This window comes from Scyliorhinus canicula, chromosome 6 (assembly GCF_902713615.1).
Source record: "Scyliorhinus canicula chromosome 6, sScyCan1.1, whole genome shotgun sequence".
In the NCBI taxonomy this organism is placed as follows: Eukaryota; Metazoa; Chordata; class Chondrichthyes; order Carcharhiniformes; family Scyliorhinidae; genus Scyliorhinus; species Scyliorhinus canicula.
The window spans coordinates 116,709,815-116,728,176 of record NC_052151.1 but is presented as its reverse complement, the minus strand read 5'-3'; the positions used below and the strand labels follow the sequence as shown (position 1 = coordinate 116,728,176).

General features: G+C 47.2%; 1 protein-coding gene and 1 long non-coding RNA gene across 4 annotated transcripts in view; one reads left to right on the top strand and one right to left on the bottom strand.

The window, feature by feature from the left end:
• The window catches only part of gckr (glucokinase (hexokinase 4) regulator), a 134,985-nt gene that overhangs the window by 25,045 nt on the left and 91,578 nt on the right, over positions 1-18,362 (bottom strand). For all 3 annotated transcript variants that reach the window (XM_038799951.1, XM_038799950.1, XM_038799952.1), the window contains 2 exons: positions 14,868-14,966; positions 2,046-2,143 (listed from right to left, as the gene is read on the bottom strand). In XM_038799951.1, coding sequence (XP_038655879.1) covers positions 2,046-2,143; positions 14,868-14,966 — 197 coding nt within the window. The remainder of the gene's footprint in view (positions 1-2,045; positions 2,144-14,867; positions 14,967-18,362) is intronic.
• Positions 1-18,362, top strand: part of LOC119967426 — a 92,511-nt gene that overhangs the window by 40,595 nt on the left and 33,554 nt on the right. The window lies entirely within an intron of this gene.

The following is an 18,362-nucleotide window of genomic DNA, read 5'->3' as shown; positions in this document are numbered from 1 at the left end:
TAAAGGAATCATGGCTGCTCTTCAGTAGCATGAATTGACATATAGAATGAAAGAGCTGGCATCAATCATTATCTGTACATTAAGCAAATGAAATCCATTCCTATTGATAAATGTGATAATGCTTTCAGCAGCGGGTGAGATTAATTGTAGTCTGTACTTGGGCAAATCTAGCTACGAGATTTTGACAGTCTCTCTGTGGCTGCTCTGCTGGATCCATGAACTAAAGGCATGGCTGATAGGCCATCTATCAGCTATGGAATGCACTCATGCACAGCTCTTGTCTAATGTGAGTAATCTCACAAGAAGTTGCTTTGAAAACATCCAAATACGCAAACTTTAGTACTGTCACTTTCACATCCACTGACAATTGACCCCAATGGAAAGAGGCTGCAGACCAGGATCAAACAGCTGGTACATCCTAGTTACTGTAGCCTCAGTCCTTTCAGATGCTGCCTGGAAATAAAATCCGGAGAGGCTCTTCTTGGCTTGTTGACCTTGTGGGATGGATACCTGAATGCAGGTATTGACCGCATGCTTGATGTTGCAATCTCTGTTGCAATCATCCTCTCTTACTGCATGTCTTCATCATCTTCCTTCTCAAAGCATTGGAACAATGAAATTCCAAGAAGTAAATTTGTGATTTTTCTCAAAAGAGCTCTTTTCTGTTGGCTGTATTTTCTTTTCCAATGCAAGGTTTTTTCAGCTTTTATATTTTGGGTGTAATTTCCAGCCAAAAGAGTGAAGCAGGGTTGCCACCCTGTTTGACCTTTCTGGACTTTGTTCCCATCTCTGGGACAATATATTGGACCCACCTCAGCCACTTCAATTGTTTATACATACAGCAAATAGACTGACAGTTGGGAAAGTTTTGAGGATGACCAAAGCCATGTGCCTCACCTCATCCACACATGTCTGGGTAGACTGTTAGTGAGCAGTAACGTTTTGCTATGATGCTTTCACCAATTATGTTTAAAACCTCCAATTGCGATGATTTTGTGCACTGAAAGCATTTTATCAAGCACAGTTTTTTGACCAATGGATGTCATCAGTAAAATATAAATGAACAATGAAAAATAATTTTGGGAAATGTGGAAGATGAAGGACCAAATAAATGATAACTATTCATTTAGAGATGTTGGAAACATTTTTCTTTAGTTTATCTTTCTTGAATCACAGTAAACATTTGCTCATGTTCCAATACGATTGTAAGCAATGCACAGGGCCTTCTGCAAATTGAACATTAGATGTGTTTAGATGCTTTGCACAAGACAAGCTAACATTGATCTTCATTTCTGATATAGGGCTACCACAGAAAGGAGTAATTACACAATAAAGAGATTGCTGGAAGCTATGTCCATTCATACACAGGGACCCATCCTCTGCAAACAAAAGAAATATGTTCAAGCCTGCCACCTTTTTTGAATAACCCAAATGTATGAGGAACCCATATTTCCCCTTTGCTTTCTCCAGTACAATGCTTCAGCCAATCAGAGCTGACTAACGAACCATCAAGAACCTTTTCTCCTGTAATGTAAATTGTTTTGATAATTTGAAATTTGCCATTCTTGCATTTGTTCTGATGAGCGCAAGATGACAAGCTTTGGCAACATGTCTCTCTGCAATCATAGAGATTTCTTTGTATTTCATTGTAAATCATGTAGTGACTGCTGCACTGTACATTTTCCAGTACAACGCCGTTAGGTTAGGTTAGCCTGATTTAAGAGTTTCTGATATGACAAAACTGCTACTTTATTGGCTGGCTGTTCAATGCACTGAGATAACTTGTAGTGAGCTTGATATATTAACCTTGCACTACAACCTTGATGTATCGCAACTTCTACTGAAATGCACCTTAGTTACGTCTTTATTTGAACAGAGAAACCATATAAAGTCCATCTTCCAACATAACATGCTTTTTCTAAGGCTCTGATAGTTAATATAATAGTGGAAGGTAATAATTTAAAGTATGCTGCTATATCTTCCAACACTGTTGTTTGTTTCCTAAGTAATGCCTTCTTAAAGCCAAACAGTAGAGCTCCATTTACCTGCTCCAAATGTTGGTACACATTCACTTGCATCAATAATTCCCATAACTCCAAGTGATTTCCATCCAATATAGTATATATGGCCATTCTGTTGTAAGCTATAAAAATGAATGAAAAAAATGAAATGAAAATCGGTTATTGTCACAAGTAGGCTTCAAATGAAGTTACTGTGAAAAGCCCCTATTCGTCACATTCCGGCGGCTGTTCGGGGAGGCTGGTATGGGAACCCCCCTCCCAATAACCAAATGACCAAAGAGATAATGTGCAGCGTTTCCAACACATAAAAATCTGTTTTCTCTAATTAATTATTGAGTTGAACCTACTTTAGAAGAGTAATTTTCAAACTTTTTTCTAAGGACTCCTGAGGACGAGCGGCACAGTAGCACAGTGGTTATCACTGTTGCTTCACAGCTCCAGGGTCCTGGGTTCAATTCCCTCTTGGGCCACTGATTGTGCAGAGTCTGCACATTCTCCCCATGTCTGCGTGGGTTTCCTCCGGGTGCTCTGATTTCCTCTCACAGTTCAAAGATGTGCTGGTTATGTGGTTTGCCCATGCCAAATTGCCCTTAGTGTCTAAAAAGGGTTAGGTGGGGTTACTGGGTTACGGGGATAAAGTGGAGGTGTGGGGTTTTCTTTCCAAGGGCCAGTTCAGACTCAATGCCTCCTTCTGCACTGTAAATTCTATGATTCAAACATTGGCCCATTCTGAGAGATTTCCTGTCCTAACCTCTGAAAGTCAGAGCCAGCTACCCAAAGTAAGCAAGTGCAATCAGTGAAGAAGATATCTGTTTTTAGTATATGACGATTAATTAATACTCAGCTAACAAATACAGAAATATTCTGAGGTCTGACATATGGCAGAAATCTGACATCCTTGGGTATATAAGTGTTAAGAGACTTTTGATCAATTCCTTAGTTTAAAGAATAAGAATGCACATGCTCATGTTTATGAAGCTCTTTCAAGTACTATAGGATCTGCCAAAATGTTTCACAATAAAACAATTGTTTTTGAGATTTAGTCACCAACGATTTACACAAACATATGCAACATCTAATATTCCACACTTCAAGTCTCACAAAGAGCAAAAGAATGAATGGCCGGGGATTTTTCATGATGTTATTGAAGAGAGGTTTGTTGGCTTGCATGCTTGGAAAACTCCTGCACTTTTTTCATAGAATCACAGAACCCTGACGGAGCAGAAGGAGGCATTCAGCTCATCGAGTCTGCACCGACCCTCTGAAAGAGCCCCCACCATATCCCTGTAACCTCACCTCACAGTTTGACCACTCAGGGGCAATTTAGCATGGAGAATCTACCTAACCTGCACATCTTTGGACTGTGAGAGGGAACTGGAGCACCCAGAAGAAACCCACGCAGACAAGGGGAGAACGTACAAACTCCACACGTCACCCGAGGCCAGAATAGAACCCATGTCTCTGGTGCTGTGAGGCACTGTGCCACTGTGTCGCCACTTGAAAAGTGTCATGAGTTTTTTTGTAACCATCTGAGTGGGCAGATGGTGCCTTCATTTAATTTTGATCTGAGTGGGAAATGTTGCATTATTGCCACCTGTGATAATGCAGCAAATCTCGCTATTGCAATGAAACAGTTCAGCAGTTTATAATAAATTTATTCAAGAAAATTAACAGAAGTCTAAGGGGTGAATTTTGACCAAGTTGCCCCTCCCATCCACCATAACTTCAGGGGAAAAGCTGCAAAATTCTTGGAAAAATGGATTTCCCCCATTTAAATCCAATCCTGATGTTCTGTGCCATCTTAAAACACGCTACTGACTAAACATGATTGAGGCTGCTCAGAATGTTTATTGTATTCTCCTGACTCTGGTTGCTGAAAGTAGCATCAGTGGTATAGAACACCAATCTCTGTTTCAAAGCATTCAACGGTCAGTCTACTTAAACTGTAATTATTCTTAAATCTTAAAACAATATTGCCCTAATCCAGAAATGTTTTGGCAAGCCTTTTGATTCTTTTGACAAGGGCAAAAAGCCAGAACAACGATGCATTGTTTTATTTCAACATAATCACACACAAAATTATATGTTCCCATATGATTTGTAAAGAACACAAAAAGGTTGGACAGACATTCTATGGAATATGACTTTTGGAGCGACCAAACACAGATTGGGTGATTATAATGTTGAATTCAGTCTTCTAGTATGACCCTAGCTAATTTTGATTTCTTGCCATTTTAATTCTCTTCCCCTTCTCTGATTTGGCTATCCTGAGCCTCCAAAGGGTGGGGTAATTCACTAGTAATCCAGCGAATGCCCGAGGGACAAAGGATCAACTCCCACCATGACGGTTGGTGGAGTTTAAATTCAATTAGTAAAATCTGGAATTGAAAGCCAATTTCAGTAACAGTGACCATGACAGCAATCCCTGATTGTTGTAAAAACCCACCTGCTTCACAAATTTTCTTTGGGGAATAAAAGCTCTCATTCTTACCTGGTCTGGCCTAAGTGTGACTCCAGGTCCACTGCAATGTGATTAATTCTGAAATGGCCTTGTAAGCCATTCGGGATGGACCACAAGTACTGACCTTGCCAGTGATGCCTGCATCCCATTAAACAATAAATTAAAAACAAAACCTTTTCCAATGAAGCTCAACAGAAGCTTAAGAAAAAACAGAGGTTCAGACACAATGGGTGGGATTCTCCAGTCCCCCAGCCACGTGCTTCTTGGTGGCAGGAGGTGGCATGCTGTTCGCTGGCGGTGGGATTTTCTGCTCCTGCTGCTGCCAATGGGAATTCCCAATGAAACCATCGACGTCGCCGGGAAACCCGTGGGCTGGAGTTTGCTGCCGGCAGGACCATAGAATTCTGCCACCAGCGAATAGCCAGAGAGTTCCAGCCAATAAGTGGAGTGGCGGACTTCCGCTGACGACGATGTGCTGAGCAGTCACACTTCAGGTGGCTCTCTGAAAAATAGCCACTTTTTAACGGAAACTTGTCAGAAAACTCGCCAGTTCATTCCCCAAACCCTTATTAAGACGGGGGAAGGAGGAAAGAGAGGAAAAAATGCCTGGAAAAAAGCCAGTCTAGGGGCCGAACAGAGACCTAGAGCGGGATTCTCCGACCCCCCCGCCGGGTCAGAGAATCGCCGGGGGCCAGCGTCAATCCCACCCCCGCCGTGTCCCGAATTCTCCGGCACCGGAGATTTGGCAGGGGCGGGGATCACTCCGCGCCTGTCGGCATGCCCCCCCCGGCGATTCTCCGGCCCACGAAGGGCCAAAGTCCCGTCACTGTCATCCCTCTCCCGCCGGCGTGGATCAAACTACCTACCTTACTGGCGGGAGCAGGCGGTGCGGGCGGGCTCCAGGGTCCTGAGGTGGGGGCGCGGGGCTATCTGGCTCCGGGGGGTGCCCCCACGGTGGCCTGGACCGTGATCGGGGCCCACCGATCGGTGGGCAGGCCTGTGCCGTGGGGGCACTCTTTTCCTTCCGCCTTCGCCATCGTCTTCATGATGGCGGAGGCGGAAATGACCCCCTCCCCTGCGCATGCGCGGGGATGACGTCAGCAGCCGCTGATGCTCCGGCGCATGAGCGGACTTCCGCCGGCCGGCGATGTCCCTTCGGCCCCGGCTGGCATGGCGCCAAAGGCCTTCCATGCCAGCCGGCGGAGCGCCAACCACTCCGGCGCGGGCCTTCCCCCTCAATGTTAGGGCTTGGCCCCTAAAGGTGCGGAGACCTCCGCACCTTTGGGGCGGCCCGACGTCAGTGTGGTTCACACCACTCTATCACGCCGGGACCCCCCGCCCCGCCGGGTAGGGGAGAATCCTGGCCCAGGAGTGGAAAGGACCAGGAACGGCAGCAATCGGACGAGCCGACCAGCACACGAGGCGAAAGAGCGCAAGTTTTGCCAGAGCGAGACAGGCAGAGCATCCACGAACAAACCTTTCCCGCACCAGCGGGGAGCTGGATGGCGTCCCTCTCGGAGGCACTGAGGGAGAACCAGCTGGAGATAAAAGCAGACATTCAGGTCGCTTTGAAGGATGCGGTGGCCGAAACTCTGGCACAAATACAGCTCGCCCTGAGCAGAGCGGTAAAGAGACTGCAAGCCCAAGAGGCAACGATCAAGAACTTGGAGGAAGCCGCAACCAACCAGAGCGATCGGATCATGGTGCTGGAGAAAGAGGTGGCAAGGTTGATCGTGACGCAGGACAGTCTGAGGACTGAAGTAGAGGATCAGGGGAACCACTCAAGGAGGCAAAACCTGCGTATTATGGGCCTACCGGAGGGAATCGAGGGCAGGGACCCCACGAACTAAGTGGTCCAGATGATGGCAATATGGTGGGAAGGGCAACTTTCCCCAACCTACCAGAAATAGACAGGGTACACCGGTCACTGTGTCCGAATCTCGAAGCTGGGGAATAACCGAGGCAGTAATAGCCAAACTGCACCGGTACGAGGACTGGGAAAGAATCTTGTGCTGGGCCAGGCAGGCCAAGAACCGCAGCTTGGAAGGACACAATATAAGAATATACCAACACATTGGGGCTGACTTGTCCAAGCTACGAGCGGAATTTAAGAGGGTGAAGGCAGCACTGTACAAGAACGGCGTACGCTTTGGTATGCTGTACCCAGTAAAGCTCTGGGTCACATACTGAGGCAAGGAACGCTTTTTTACAACCTCGGCCGAGCAGACAAATTAGTCATGCAGTGTGTATTGGGGGAGCGCCAGCAGGGGAAGCGATAAAGAGCCCATGGCAAGGAACGACAGCAAGACAACTGGCCGATGCGGGAAGGGGGGTGGGGGGAGAAGAAACACCACTCCCCCCCCCCAACACATCCTGAGCAATAAGTAGCAAGCTACCACCTGAGAGACTGCTTCGCGCGGGAGAAGGTGGCCTCATTCGAGAGAACGAGAGCAGCGGAAAAGGGAAAACGGAGTGGCACGCGAGAGGAGTGCAGGGTAAGACGGGGAAAGAAAGGGCAAGAATCACAGAGCACGGGCGGAGGAAAAACGAGACCATAACTCCCGGGAGGAGGTTCACCACACTAGCAGGAAAGCTAGCGACGGGAGCATGCAGCAGATAAAGGCCGCGGCGCATCCCTGAAAGCGGGAAACAGCACCAGGCCGGGTGTGGGGGGTTGTAACAAACAGCGGGGACGGGGAAGCAAAGGGAGAAGAGAGCTGGGGGAAAGGAACAGAGGGGGGAAAGGCATGGGAAATGGGAGAATAAGGGGGGGGGGGGGCTGGGGAGGGAGGGGTCATATGGAAAGGGAGAAAAACAGGACCAGGGCAAAAGCGACATTATAGCTACAAAGGGCCGCAACCAGGAGAGCAAAGAAGCACTGCAAGCAACCACCTAGTACGGTCCCTGGACAAAGGGAAACACCAGAGAGCAGGGACCCGACTGCATGGGGAGAGCAGTGACAGTGGCCTTCTTGGACAGCCCCCTAACAAAGGGAATCCCCAGAGTGCAGGGGCGCATCCACAAGGTAAGTATGGTTAATCCCACAAAAAACCCCCACCAGAATAGTCACCTGGAACGTCAGAGGACTTGAAATGAAATGAGAATCGCTTATTGTCACGAGTAGGCTTCAATGAAGTTACTGTGAAAAGCCCCTAGTTGCCACATTCCGGCGCCTGTCCGGGGAGGCTGGTACGGGAATTGAACTGTGCTGCTGGCCTGCTTGGTCTGCTTTAAAAGCCAGCGATTTAGCCTAGTGAGCTAAACCAGCCCCTTAACGGCCCAGTGAAAAGATCCCGAGTTCTCACCCACCTAAGAAATATGAAAGCCGACATAATCTTCCTCCAAGAGACACACCTGAGAGAGTAGGACTGACTGCGGGTAAGAAAGGGCTGGGTGGGACACACCTACCATTCCTGTTACGGGACAAGGACCAGAAGGCGACAAAAATGGTTACGGACCCAGGGGCACCGGTAGTACTCGTTAACGTGTACACTCCCAACCGGTGACACGAAATTCATTAAAATGACCATGGCAGAAATCCCTGACATAGTGATGCACTGACTGATCATGGGGAGGGACTTTAACTGTGTACAGGACCCAAGGACAGACAGGCCAAACCGCAAAACAGGGAAGACCTTGAACATGGCGAAGGAACTCGGTCGGTTTATGGAGCAGATGGGAGAGGTGGACCCTTGGAGGTTCACCCACCCAGGGGAGAAAGAGTTCTTCTTCTCCCCAGTGCACAACCCATACTTCTTTGTGGTGGGGAAATTGGTGCTTCCAGGACTGGTCAAAGCGGAATACTCGGCAATTGTAATCTCTGACTACGCTCCGCATTACATGGACGTGAGGCTGGAGATGGGCAAGGTCCAACGCCCCACATGGAGGTTGGACACTGCACTACTGGCCGGCAAGGTCTTCAGCGAGAGTGTATCACAGGCCATAGCTGAATGTTCAAAAAACACTCAAAACGGAGAGGTCTCACCCTCCATGTTCTAGGAGGTGCTAAAGGCCGTGATTAGAGAGGAATTATCGCCTTTAAAGCGTGAAGAGACAGGGAGGATAGGACGGCTAGGCAGCAGTTGGACGTCTCCGTACTGGAGGCAGACCATAAATACTCCAAGTTCCCGACCACAGAGCTCCTGGTGGAGAGGAAAAAGCTACAAATGGATTTCGACCTGTTCTTCATGAGGAAAGCAGTACACCAACACCACCAGGCACGGGGACCCTATACGAACATGGAGACAAAGCCAGCCGCCTGCTGGCACACCAGCTGAGAAAGCAGGCAGCCACTAGAGAGATTGCACGAATCAGAGACAACAGAGGCACATTGGAAACAGACCCAGACAAGGTTAACAAAACCTTCGAGGCCTTTTACCGGGGGCTGTACAATTCGGAGCCACCATCAGGGGACTCGGGGATGAAACAGTTCCTTGATGGAGTAGACATGCCAGTTGTGGGGGAGTACAGAAAATGGGACCTGGAAGCACTGCTAGAACTGGGAGAGATCATAGACAGCATTATCTCCGTGCAGGTGGGGAAGGTGCTGGGACCAGGCGGGTTCCCGGCGGACTTCTACAAAAAATGTGCGGCAGCACTGGCCTCGCACCTGCGGGACATGCTCACAGACTAACTGGCGAGGGGCACACTGCCACCTACAGCAGCACAAGCCTCTATCTTGCGAATACCTGAGAAAGACAAATACCCAACAGAGTGCGGGCAGTACAGACCCATCTCACTACTAAATGTAGACACCAAAATACTGACCAAGATCTGTGTGCGAGAACTGAATACCAGAAGTGGTCGCAGAGGATCAAATGGGATTTGTCAAAGGTAGACAGCTAACATCGAACATCAGGCGCCTGCTGAACGTGATCATGACCCCCTCCGGGGAGAGAACACCATAGCTGATTGTCTCCCTGGACGCAGAAAAGGCCTTCAACAGAGTCGAGTGGAAGTACCTCATAGAGGTACTGGAGCGGTTCGCGCTTGGAACAGAGTTTATCTCCTGGGAGAAGCTCCTGTACAATGCTCTCATGGCGAGCGTATGGACAAACAACACCAGTTCCCAGTACTTCCAGCTGCACAGGGGCACCAGGCAGCGATGCCCATTGTCTCCGCTGCTATTCGCCCTAGCGATCGAACCACGAGCGATCGGCTCAGAACAACAAAGAACTGGAGGGGGATCCAAAGAGGAGGCAGAGATCATAGAGTCTCGCTGTATGTGGATGATTGCTCCTCTACAGCTCAGGCATACAAAGCAGCATGGGAGGAATCATTGCGTTCCTGATGGAGTTCGATGCCTTCTCGGGCTACAAACTCAACATGAGCAGAGATCCTCCTGCTGAACCCACAAGGGAGAGGGACAGCACTGATGGGACTGCCGTTTAAACAAGCCCAACACAGATTCTGCTACCGGGGGATCCAAATCGCTCATGACTGGACGGGGATCCACAAATGGAACCTGACCAGTCTGACAGAGGAAGTAAAGAAGGACCTGCAGAGATGGAACACACTCCCACTCTCTCTGGCGAGAGAGCACAGACGATCAAAATGAACGTGCTGCTCGGGTACCTATTCCGACTAAGATCTATCCCGATCTATATCCCCAAGGCCTTTCTCAATTCATTAGACAAATTAATCATGGCATTTGTATGGGGGGGAAAGAATGCTAGGATCCCAAACAAGGTCCTACAGAAAACAAAGTTCGGGGGGGGGGGGGGGGGGCTAGCTCTCCCAAGCCTACAGTACTACCAGTGGGCAGTGACAGCAGAAAGAGTGATGGGATGGACAAAGGGGCCTGAAGCCGAGTGAGTCTGTGCGGAGGAGGCCCTCTGCAGGAAGACCTCGCCACGGCGACACTCCCATCCCCATTTAAAAAACACTCCAGCAGCCCAGTGGTGGTAGCCGTCCTCCAGACCTGGAACAAGCTATGGCAACAATTCGGCTTGAATGAAATGTCCGACAAAGCCTCCATCTGCATTAACCACAGGTTCACGGCAGCACACACCGACACCACCTTTAAAAAGTGGAGACAGGACGGGGGGACACTGACAGTCAGGGACCTATACACCAACGGCAGGGTCACAACACTGGACAAACGGAAGGAGAGATTCCAGCTAGCAAAGGGAACAAACTCAGGTACCTGCAGCTTAAAAACTTCCTACAGAAGGAGACAAGGACATACCCACGACCACCGCAACGGATGCTACTCGAAGAACCGCTGGGCGCAGACATTCTAGGTAGAGGGAACTGTAGCCACATCTACGAACGACTGATAGAGAGGGCCGACATCGTACTGGAGTGTCAAAGAGGAAATGGGAGGAAGACTTAGGGTTCGAAATAGGGTGAGGATTCTGGAGCAAAGCACTACACAGGGTCAACTCCACCTCCACATACGCATGACTCAACCTAACACAACTAAATATGGTAAATTGAGCCCACTTAACGAGAACGTGAATGAGTAGGCTCTGCCCGGAGGTGGGGGATAGATGTGAACGGTGCCAAGGAGGCCCGGCCAATGACGCCCACATGTTCTAGTCTTGCCCCAGACTTGCTGGGTACTGGACAGTCTTCTTCGAGGCAATGTCCAAAGTGGTGGAGATGATGGTGGAGCCATGCCGAAAGTAGTGGTCTACGGGGTATCAGATCAACCAGATCTCTTCATGGGGAGGAGGGCGGATGCCCTTGCCTTTTCCTCCCTGATCACCCGCCGTAGAATCCTGTTCGGCTGGCGGTTAGCAGCACCACCTAAAGCTGCAGACTGGTTGTCCGACCTATCGGAACTTCTCCAAATGGCGAAAATCAAATTCACCATCCGAGGGTTGGAAGATGGCTTCCTCAAAACATGTGAGCCATTCACCCAACTGTTCCGGGACCTGTTTGTGGTCAACAAACAAACAAACAAATAAACAAGTAGCCAAGAGCCAGGGGAAAGTATCCAGGTCATGATAGAAGAGATGGAAGAGAGGGAGGACTGGGTGGTGGTGGGGGGGGGGGGGGGGGGAGGAGTAGGGGGGGAGGGGGTGGGGGGTTGGAGCAAGAGGGAGTAGCCAAACCCAGGAGGAAAGAATGGGGAGTAGCAGAGAAGGGGGTGGGAGGAATAAAGGGGGTAGGGAAGGGGGGGACAAGGAGTGAGGAAGGACATGGGAAGGAGAGCAGCAGAGGGGAGCCAGAAGGGAGGAAAGAGGAGGGAACCCAAACTGGGGGGAGAGCGCAGGAAACGACAATGACCACAACAAGCACAGGAAGGCAAAAGAGAGAAAGAAAGAGCAGGAAGAAGGAACAACAGATGGCCGAAGCTGAGGCAAATGGACAAAAGCAAAACAAAAACGACCAAGAGATGCAAGTGACATCAGGGGCACCACCCAGGTGCCCCTTTCACCCGGTTTTGTTTTGCTTGTTTTGGATTTAAAAAAGAGAAAGGGGGGAGAAAGCCCCCCTTTTCTGCTTTATGTTGTATTATTCCTTATGTCTGAATAAAGCTCGTAGTCTTCCAGTTGAAGTAGATGCTTTATTTCTATGAGTTTGGTCTCTCTCCAGCGCTTATACTATGTTACATCTAAGCTGCCTGTCTGTGTCCTGCTCACCAGCTGCCATTCTTGTGAAGAGAGAGATTACTTCCTGTTTGTCTATGTATATATACATCTCTGGTGCTCACTCTAGTGGTTACTTAGTGGTGGTGTATTTACCTTAACCCCTTGTGTATATACAGTGATGCATATCACTACATATGTTATGACATTTTTTTTTAACTTCCCCTGTTTTTCTGTGTGTACATTTGTAAATATATCATGTATAAAACTCAATAAAAACATTTCGAAAAAGTAAGTGGAATGGCTTCTTTCTGTGCCGTAAATGTTTCTATATTTCAACGTAACCTTGGGCTGGATTCTCCGACCCCCAATGCTGAAATCGCATTCGGCAACGGGGCGGAGAATCCCTGATGCCACCAAAATCGTGTTTGGAGACGGGGTGGAGAATCCCCGACGACGCCGAAATCATGGGCGCGCCGCTTTCACGATGCTCCACCCCCTGAGTACTCGCAGAGTACGCCACAAGCCATATCCACGGCCTCTGTACGTTGGCTGAGGCCTACCCTGTGATGCCCCGTCCCCAGCCGGCCGAGTTCCTGACGGCATGGGTCTCTCATGGTCTCACCCGTTGGGAACTCAGCATGACGGCTGAGGACTCAGTCCAGCACCGCCAGAGTCAGGAGGGGGCTGATCCAACGGGCTGGGGTAGACATATTTGAGGCTGGGGGCACTGTGGTGGGGCGGTCCAGCGGGCGCCAGCCAGCCGAAGGGAGGGACAATTTCACAGGCAGAGACTGCGATGACATGGCTGCAGGCCGCCGCCATGCGCGTGCGTGGCCACGGACCCGGCAATTCTCCAGGCCGTATTGGCAGCTAGAGCCAGGTGCTCTATGCTGCCTTCCTGCTAGCTCCCAACAAAACGGGGAATCGTTGGCAGTTTTGCGCCGGTTTTCCTACCGTTCCCACGCCGGCGTGGGGACATAATCTCCAAATCGGAGAATCCAGCCCCTTATCTTTAGGTTCAGCACTTCACAGACTTCTGACTCAACTTTGAAGTTCAAGAATTTGAGATCATAACCACTGCTCCCATTCTGTACAGAGCAGTTGCTGCTAATGATTCTGCTATTTCCATTTACAACTCATCTGGACCCATCTTTTGTCTCTTTACTTTCCCATTACTCACCATTTTGCCTTGCACCATCATCCTTTTAGTCCATTGAAACTTTTCTGCGTTCCACCCTATCAAAGACCTTCCCTTTGTTATGACTCTCCAACCCCCCCCCCCCCCTCATACACCTGCTTCAACATTTGCTTAAAACTTGTTCCATCTCCAATCTTTACCAGCACAGACAACAGCCCCTCCCATTGCCAGGAAACACGCAGCTGGGAGGCTGGAGAATTCTGCCCCGGACAAACAACCTGGCCGTGCTTCTAGTGAGAAACATGCCAATTTTCACTCAGAACCAGACACTTTGCCATTTTCTTTGGAAAATTCCACCCATCGTCTCACAACAGCCACTTGGTGGCAGGCAATACTTTTTAGTGAGAGTTCATTCATTTCTATGATACAGCATCCTTGTTAGTGGGAAGGATTATCCATGAATCAGATTAGGTGTACTCCATTGTTGACCTAACCTGGTCAACCTCATGTTCAGTTAGATGGCACAGTCCTCAGATGTAACTTGTATGTCTGCCTTGCAGGTTGAAATTCTGAATACTTAATTATAACATTTTCCTGGATTAAACCAGAGGTATCATTTGTTCAATTATATTCACATCACACAAGTGGTACGCAATGACAATCTACAATAAGAGAATATCTAATAATAATAATAATCCTTCTTAATATCCCAAGTAGGTTTACATTAACACTGCAATGAAGTTACTGTGAAAAGCCCCTAGTCACCACATTCCGGCATCTGTTCGGGTACACTGAGGGAGAATTCAGAATGTCCAATTCACCTAACAGCACATCTTTCAGGACTTGTGGGGGGAAACCGGAGCAACCGGAGGAAACCCGTCACCCCTTGACATTCAATGGCATTATCTTCGCTGAATCCCCCACAATCAACATCCTGAGGGTTACCATTGATCAGAAGCTGAACTGGACTAGCCACATTAATACTGTGATTACCAGAGCAGGTCAAAGGCTAGGAATCCTACGGTGAGTGACTCACCTCCTGACCCTCCAAAGCCTGTCCACCATTACAAGGCACAAGTCAGGAGTCTGATGAAACACTCTCCATTTGCCTGAATGTGGGAACTCCAACAACACTCAAGAAACTCAACACCATCCAGGACAAAACAACACGTTTGATTGCTCCCCCTTCCACAAACATTCAATCCCACCACCACCGATGAACAGTGACAGCCATGTGCACAATCTACAAGATGCACTGCAGTAACTCGCCAAGGTTCCTTACACAGCCACCACCTGGAGGTTCCCTTCCAAGTCACTCACCATCTCACTTGGAAATATATTGCCGTTCCTTCACTGTCGCTGGGTCAAAATCCTGGAACTCCCTCCCTAACAACACAGTGGGTGTACCCACACCTCAATAAGACAACTCACCATCAGCTTCTGAATGGAAACTAAGGGTGGGTGATAAATGCTAGCCTAACCAGAGATGCCAACTTCTTGTAAATGAATTTTTTAAAAATAGCATCCTTTGATGCTTATTCAAGCCGGCATTGATGCCTGCCTTACAAGCATGACCGCAAAACTGGTCGCAACATTTTTCCTCTGAATCTACTGTGACCTAATTGCTTGGGGAGTTTCTAGATGTTCTATAAATGTTAATACATGACCAGGAATTACTTACTGTGAAGAATGTTTCCTGGTGATCTTACCTTGCACCAGCCTGTTTCACCACAGCGGCAATCGTTTCATTGTGAGAATATGTGATTGAATGGGCTTTTTCATAACTTCTCAGCAAATCCAGCAGACACCTGTGAATTTCCAAACAACAAAGCATGAAGGTCTTCTTCATCTGATAAGAATTGCATTGTTTTGGATTTTGATTTTTCCAATGTAAAAACAAAATATGCTTCAGTTTCATATTTAAGTCAATCTGGGACTTATGCGTATGATGCAACGCACTTTGAAGATTTACGTATCAACAAATTTCCATGACTTTATATTTTCTATTATCCAGATGATTGGTGTGAATAGTAAATAATCAGATGGCATTATCAAGTGCAATTTAAATGGTATTTCCTCGGGAATGGCAAAATTCAGACAGGAAGTATCAGGGACTGTTTTATTTTAATAATCTAATTCTTTAATATGCTATTTTAAATTACCCAAATTGTTGACAACAGAATTTTAAAAAGGTACGATAAATCTTTGTTTAGCAGGTGTGTTTGCTGCCGAAAAAACTGCCGTAAAGGCCTGGGAACTCAGCCCATCGGCCTGGGGAGAATCACTGTTCGCTGTAAAAAACGGTGAGCAGCGATTTGTGTCCTGGGGCGGCTGTCGTGGGGGGGGGGGGGGGGGGGGGGGGAATGTCGGGGACGCCCTCCCGCTATTCTCCGACCCGTCGTGGGCAGCGGAGAATCGTGCCCCACAATCTTAGAATAAGAGGTAGCAAACTTAAAACAGATTTGAGGAAAAACTGCTTCTCCCAAAAGGTTGTGAATCTGCGGTATTCAGTACCCCAGAGTGCGGTGGATGCAGGGACAGTGAGTAAATTTAGGGAGGAGTTCAAAAGATTTTTAATTGGTAATGGGTTGAAGGGTTATGGAGAATGGGCAGGACAGTGGAGTTGAGGCCAGGATGGGATCAGCCATGATCACATTGAGGGTGTTAGGTTCCGTAGGCTAACTTGCCTACTCCGTTCCTAGGTCATGTGTTTTCGGGGGGAAATGCTCTGGCTGATTACGCAATCCAACTCTTGGCCTGCAACATTGTAGGTAGCAGATGAGGAACATATCAGCTATGATAGAATGGCAGAGCAGACTTGATGGGCAGAATGTCCTAATTCTGTTCATAAACCTTACAAATTTATGAAACTTATTTCTGATGGACTTATGTTACACCTCAGAAGACCCACCTGACCAACAATATAAAATGATCAAAATAAAAAAACTAAAAGTGCTGAAAGCATTGCAGGTCAGGCAGTATCTGCGATGGAAGGCCATTAACCTGGCATTTGAACTATTTTTCTCTCTCTAAAGATGTTGACTAACCTGTTGAATTATTTTTTTACATTTTCTCTTTTCATTTCATATTTCTAGCATCATTACTATTTTCCTTTTCTTTAAGAGATGTCAAAGTGCTGGTTAGGAACAGAATGGCTTTTCTTCAAATTCCTATGATAAATTAATTTTCATTTTGCTTTAATTCATTTTGATTAAAATAATCTTTTTACATATGAATAAAATATTAGATGTCAGATTAAAATATTAGATATCTGCTGCTATCATATAATTTATATCTATTAAAAGCTAAAATAACTACAGTTATTTGGGACACTATTTTCAAAACACCATGCGGTTCTTCATAAAGATTTGTCCTATAATCCTTCTGGAATTTAGTTATTTAGTAAATAATCGCAGAGATAAAGGGCATGATACAATACTCCCTTAGCTTCACACATTTACAAAGATTTTAAGGAGAACATGATTTACAAAGTATATCTTAATCTACAATGGACTCAGTAATGCAAAGTCCCTTTAAACTCACTTGTTAGCTGTAGTCAAATACACTCTCCACTTTGAACCTCAAACTCCCCCCAGGTGATTGTCACATGAGAGAATTTCCAAACGCCACTCCCAAAAAAACACAGCTTAAAATCTTCCTTCAGTACAATGTTTTCCATCAGCGGTTTGCATTCCAAAATCCAATTCAGGTTTTCCATTTTATTCTGTCACACAAAGCTTCTGCTCCACACTTAACAACGAATCCAGCGTCCAGGTTTTACAATACGCCCTTCAGGATTTCTTTGTCTTGACTATTGCACAAACTATTCACAATTGCTTTAACTATTGATCCCCAGACTCTATTGAAATGGCAAACTTTTGATTCACCTGTGAAGCCTGCTTTCGCACTTTAACTCTGATTACTGCAGCTTTCACTCATGCCACTTCATCTGTCTTTCCCTTGAATTCTCCTGAACAATAGTTCGGCGGTGGATTCTCTGTTGCCTACTGCTGGTAACTGGTTTCCCGATCTAGCGGAGAATGGACCTTCGGCCAAAAAGGCGTCAATCCCCTTCCAGTGCTCTGGTTCCCCACTGCTCATAGCAGGGAACTTCATGCCCTGTGTGGTGGCACCATGCAAATTGGTTATTTGCACCCATTTGCATCTGTTTAACGGGTTGGAAGCCCAATTACCCAGCCCCCCGTGATGCTCCAGACCTCTCAGCCAGGATTCACGTGGTCATGAATTGTTGTTGGTTTTCCCAAATGTGGCACTGACACGGTGGACCTCGTGGTGTGTCAAGCAGTGCATAATGTAGGTGCCCCCCCCCCCAAAGCTCAGCAGAAGGTCCCCCCTACCCACAAAGCAAATCCTGCCGACGCCAATCCCTCCAACCCCTCATCAGACCCCCTGATCATACAATGCTATCAGACCATCCCCATTAGACCTCCCTATCAGACCCCCCAACAGAGACCCTCAACAGAGACCCCGGACAAATCCCCGTATCAAGATACCTACCTGAAAGCTGAAGAACAGTTCAGGAAGTAGATAGAAAAATCATTGCATTTTCACTTACCCTTTCCTAATATCTGCTGCCTCAGACAGCTGTTATATGTGTCAGATGCTTTCCTGAAAGCCAAATACTCTTCAAAGGGCTTGAAATCTATTGACAGCATTTGAAATGCATTCAATTTCACACAGCAATACATTGAATTAGCCAGTGATTCCCGCGGCAGTAATGGTTGTAATGGTGGTGTGTTCCTTGCACAAGATTGGCATTGTCCAACTTTCGCTTCAATTTGAGTGTCTAAACCTGGCCATCAAAAAATAACTGTGTGCTAATTTCTTCATCCTCATCTCACCAGGATCCCTCATGCAGTTAGTCAACGGCTTTACTGTGCAAGCATGGAGGATTATCCATAATAGAACTCCATTTTGTACTGTCAGCTCAAGACTTTGTGTGATGCAGGACTTGAGGTCTGGATTTTTCCTATGAATGTCTGACAGTATTCCTGTTTGGACAATATCCATCACCTTCCCCTTCACTGGATTGTTTTTTGTATATCGTTGAACTTTAGATGAAGTCACAGGTATACTATCCATGAGTGAGAAATACAAAATATTGACATTTTCTTCTGGGTCATGCTTGACTTTTAAGGCAATTGTGATGAAGCATCAGCATTTACATGCTGCCCGGACTTGCG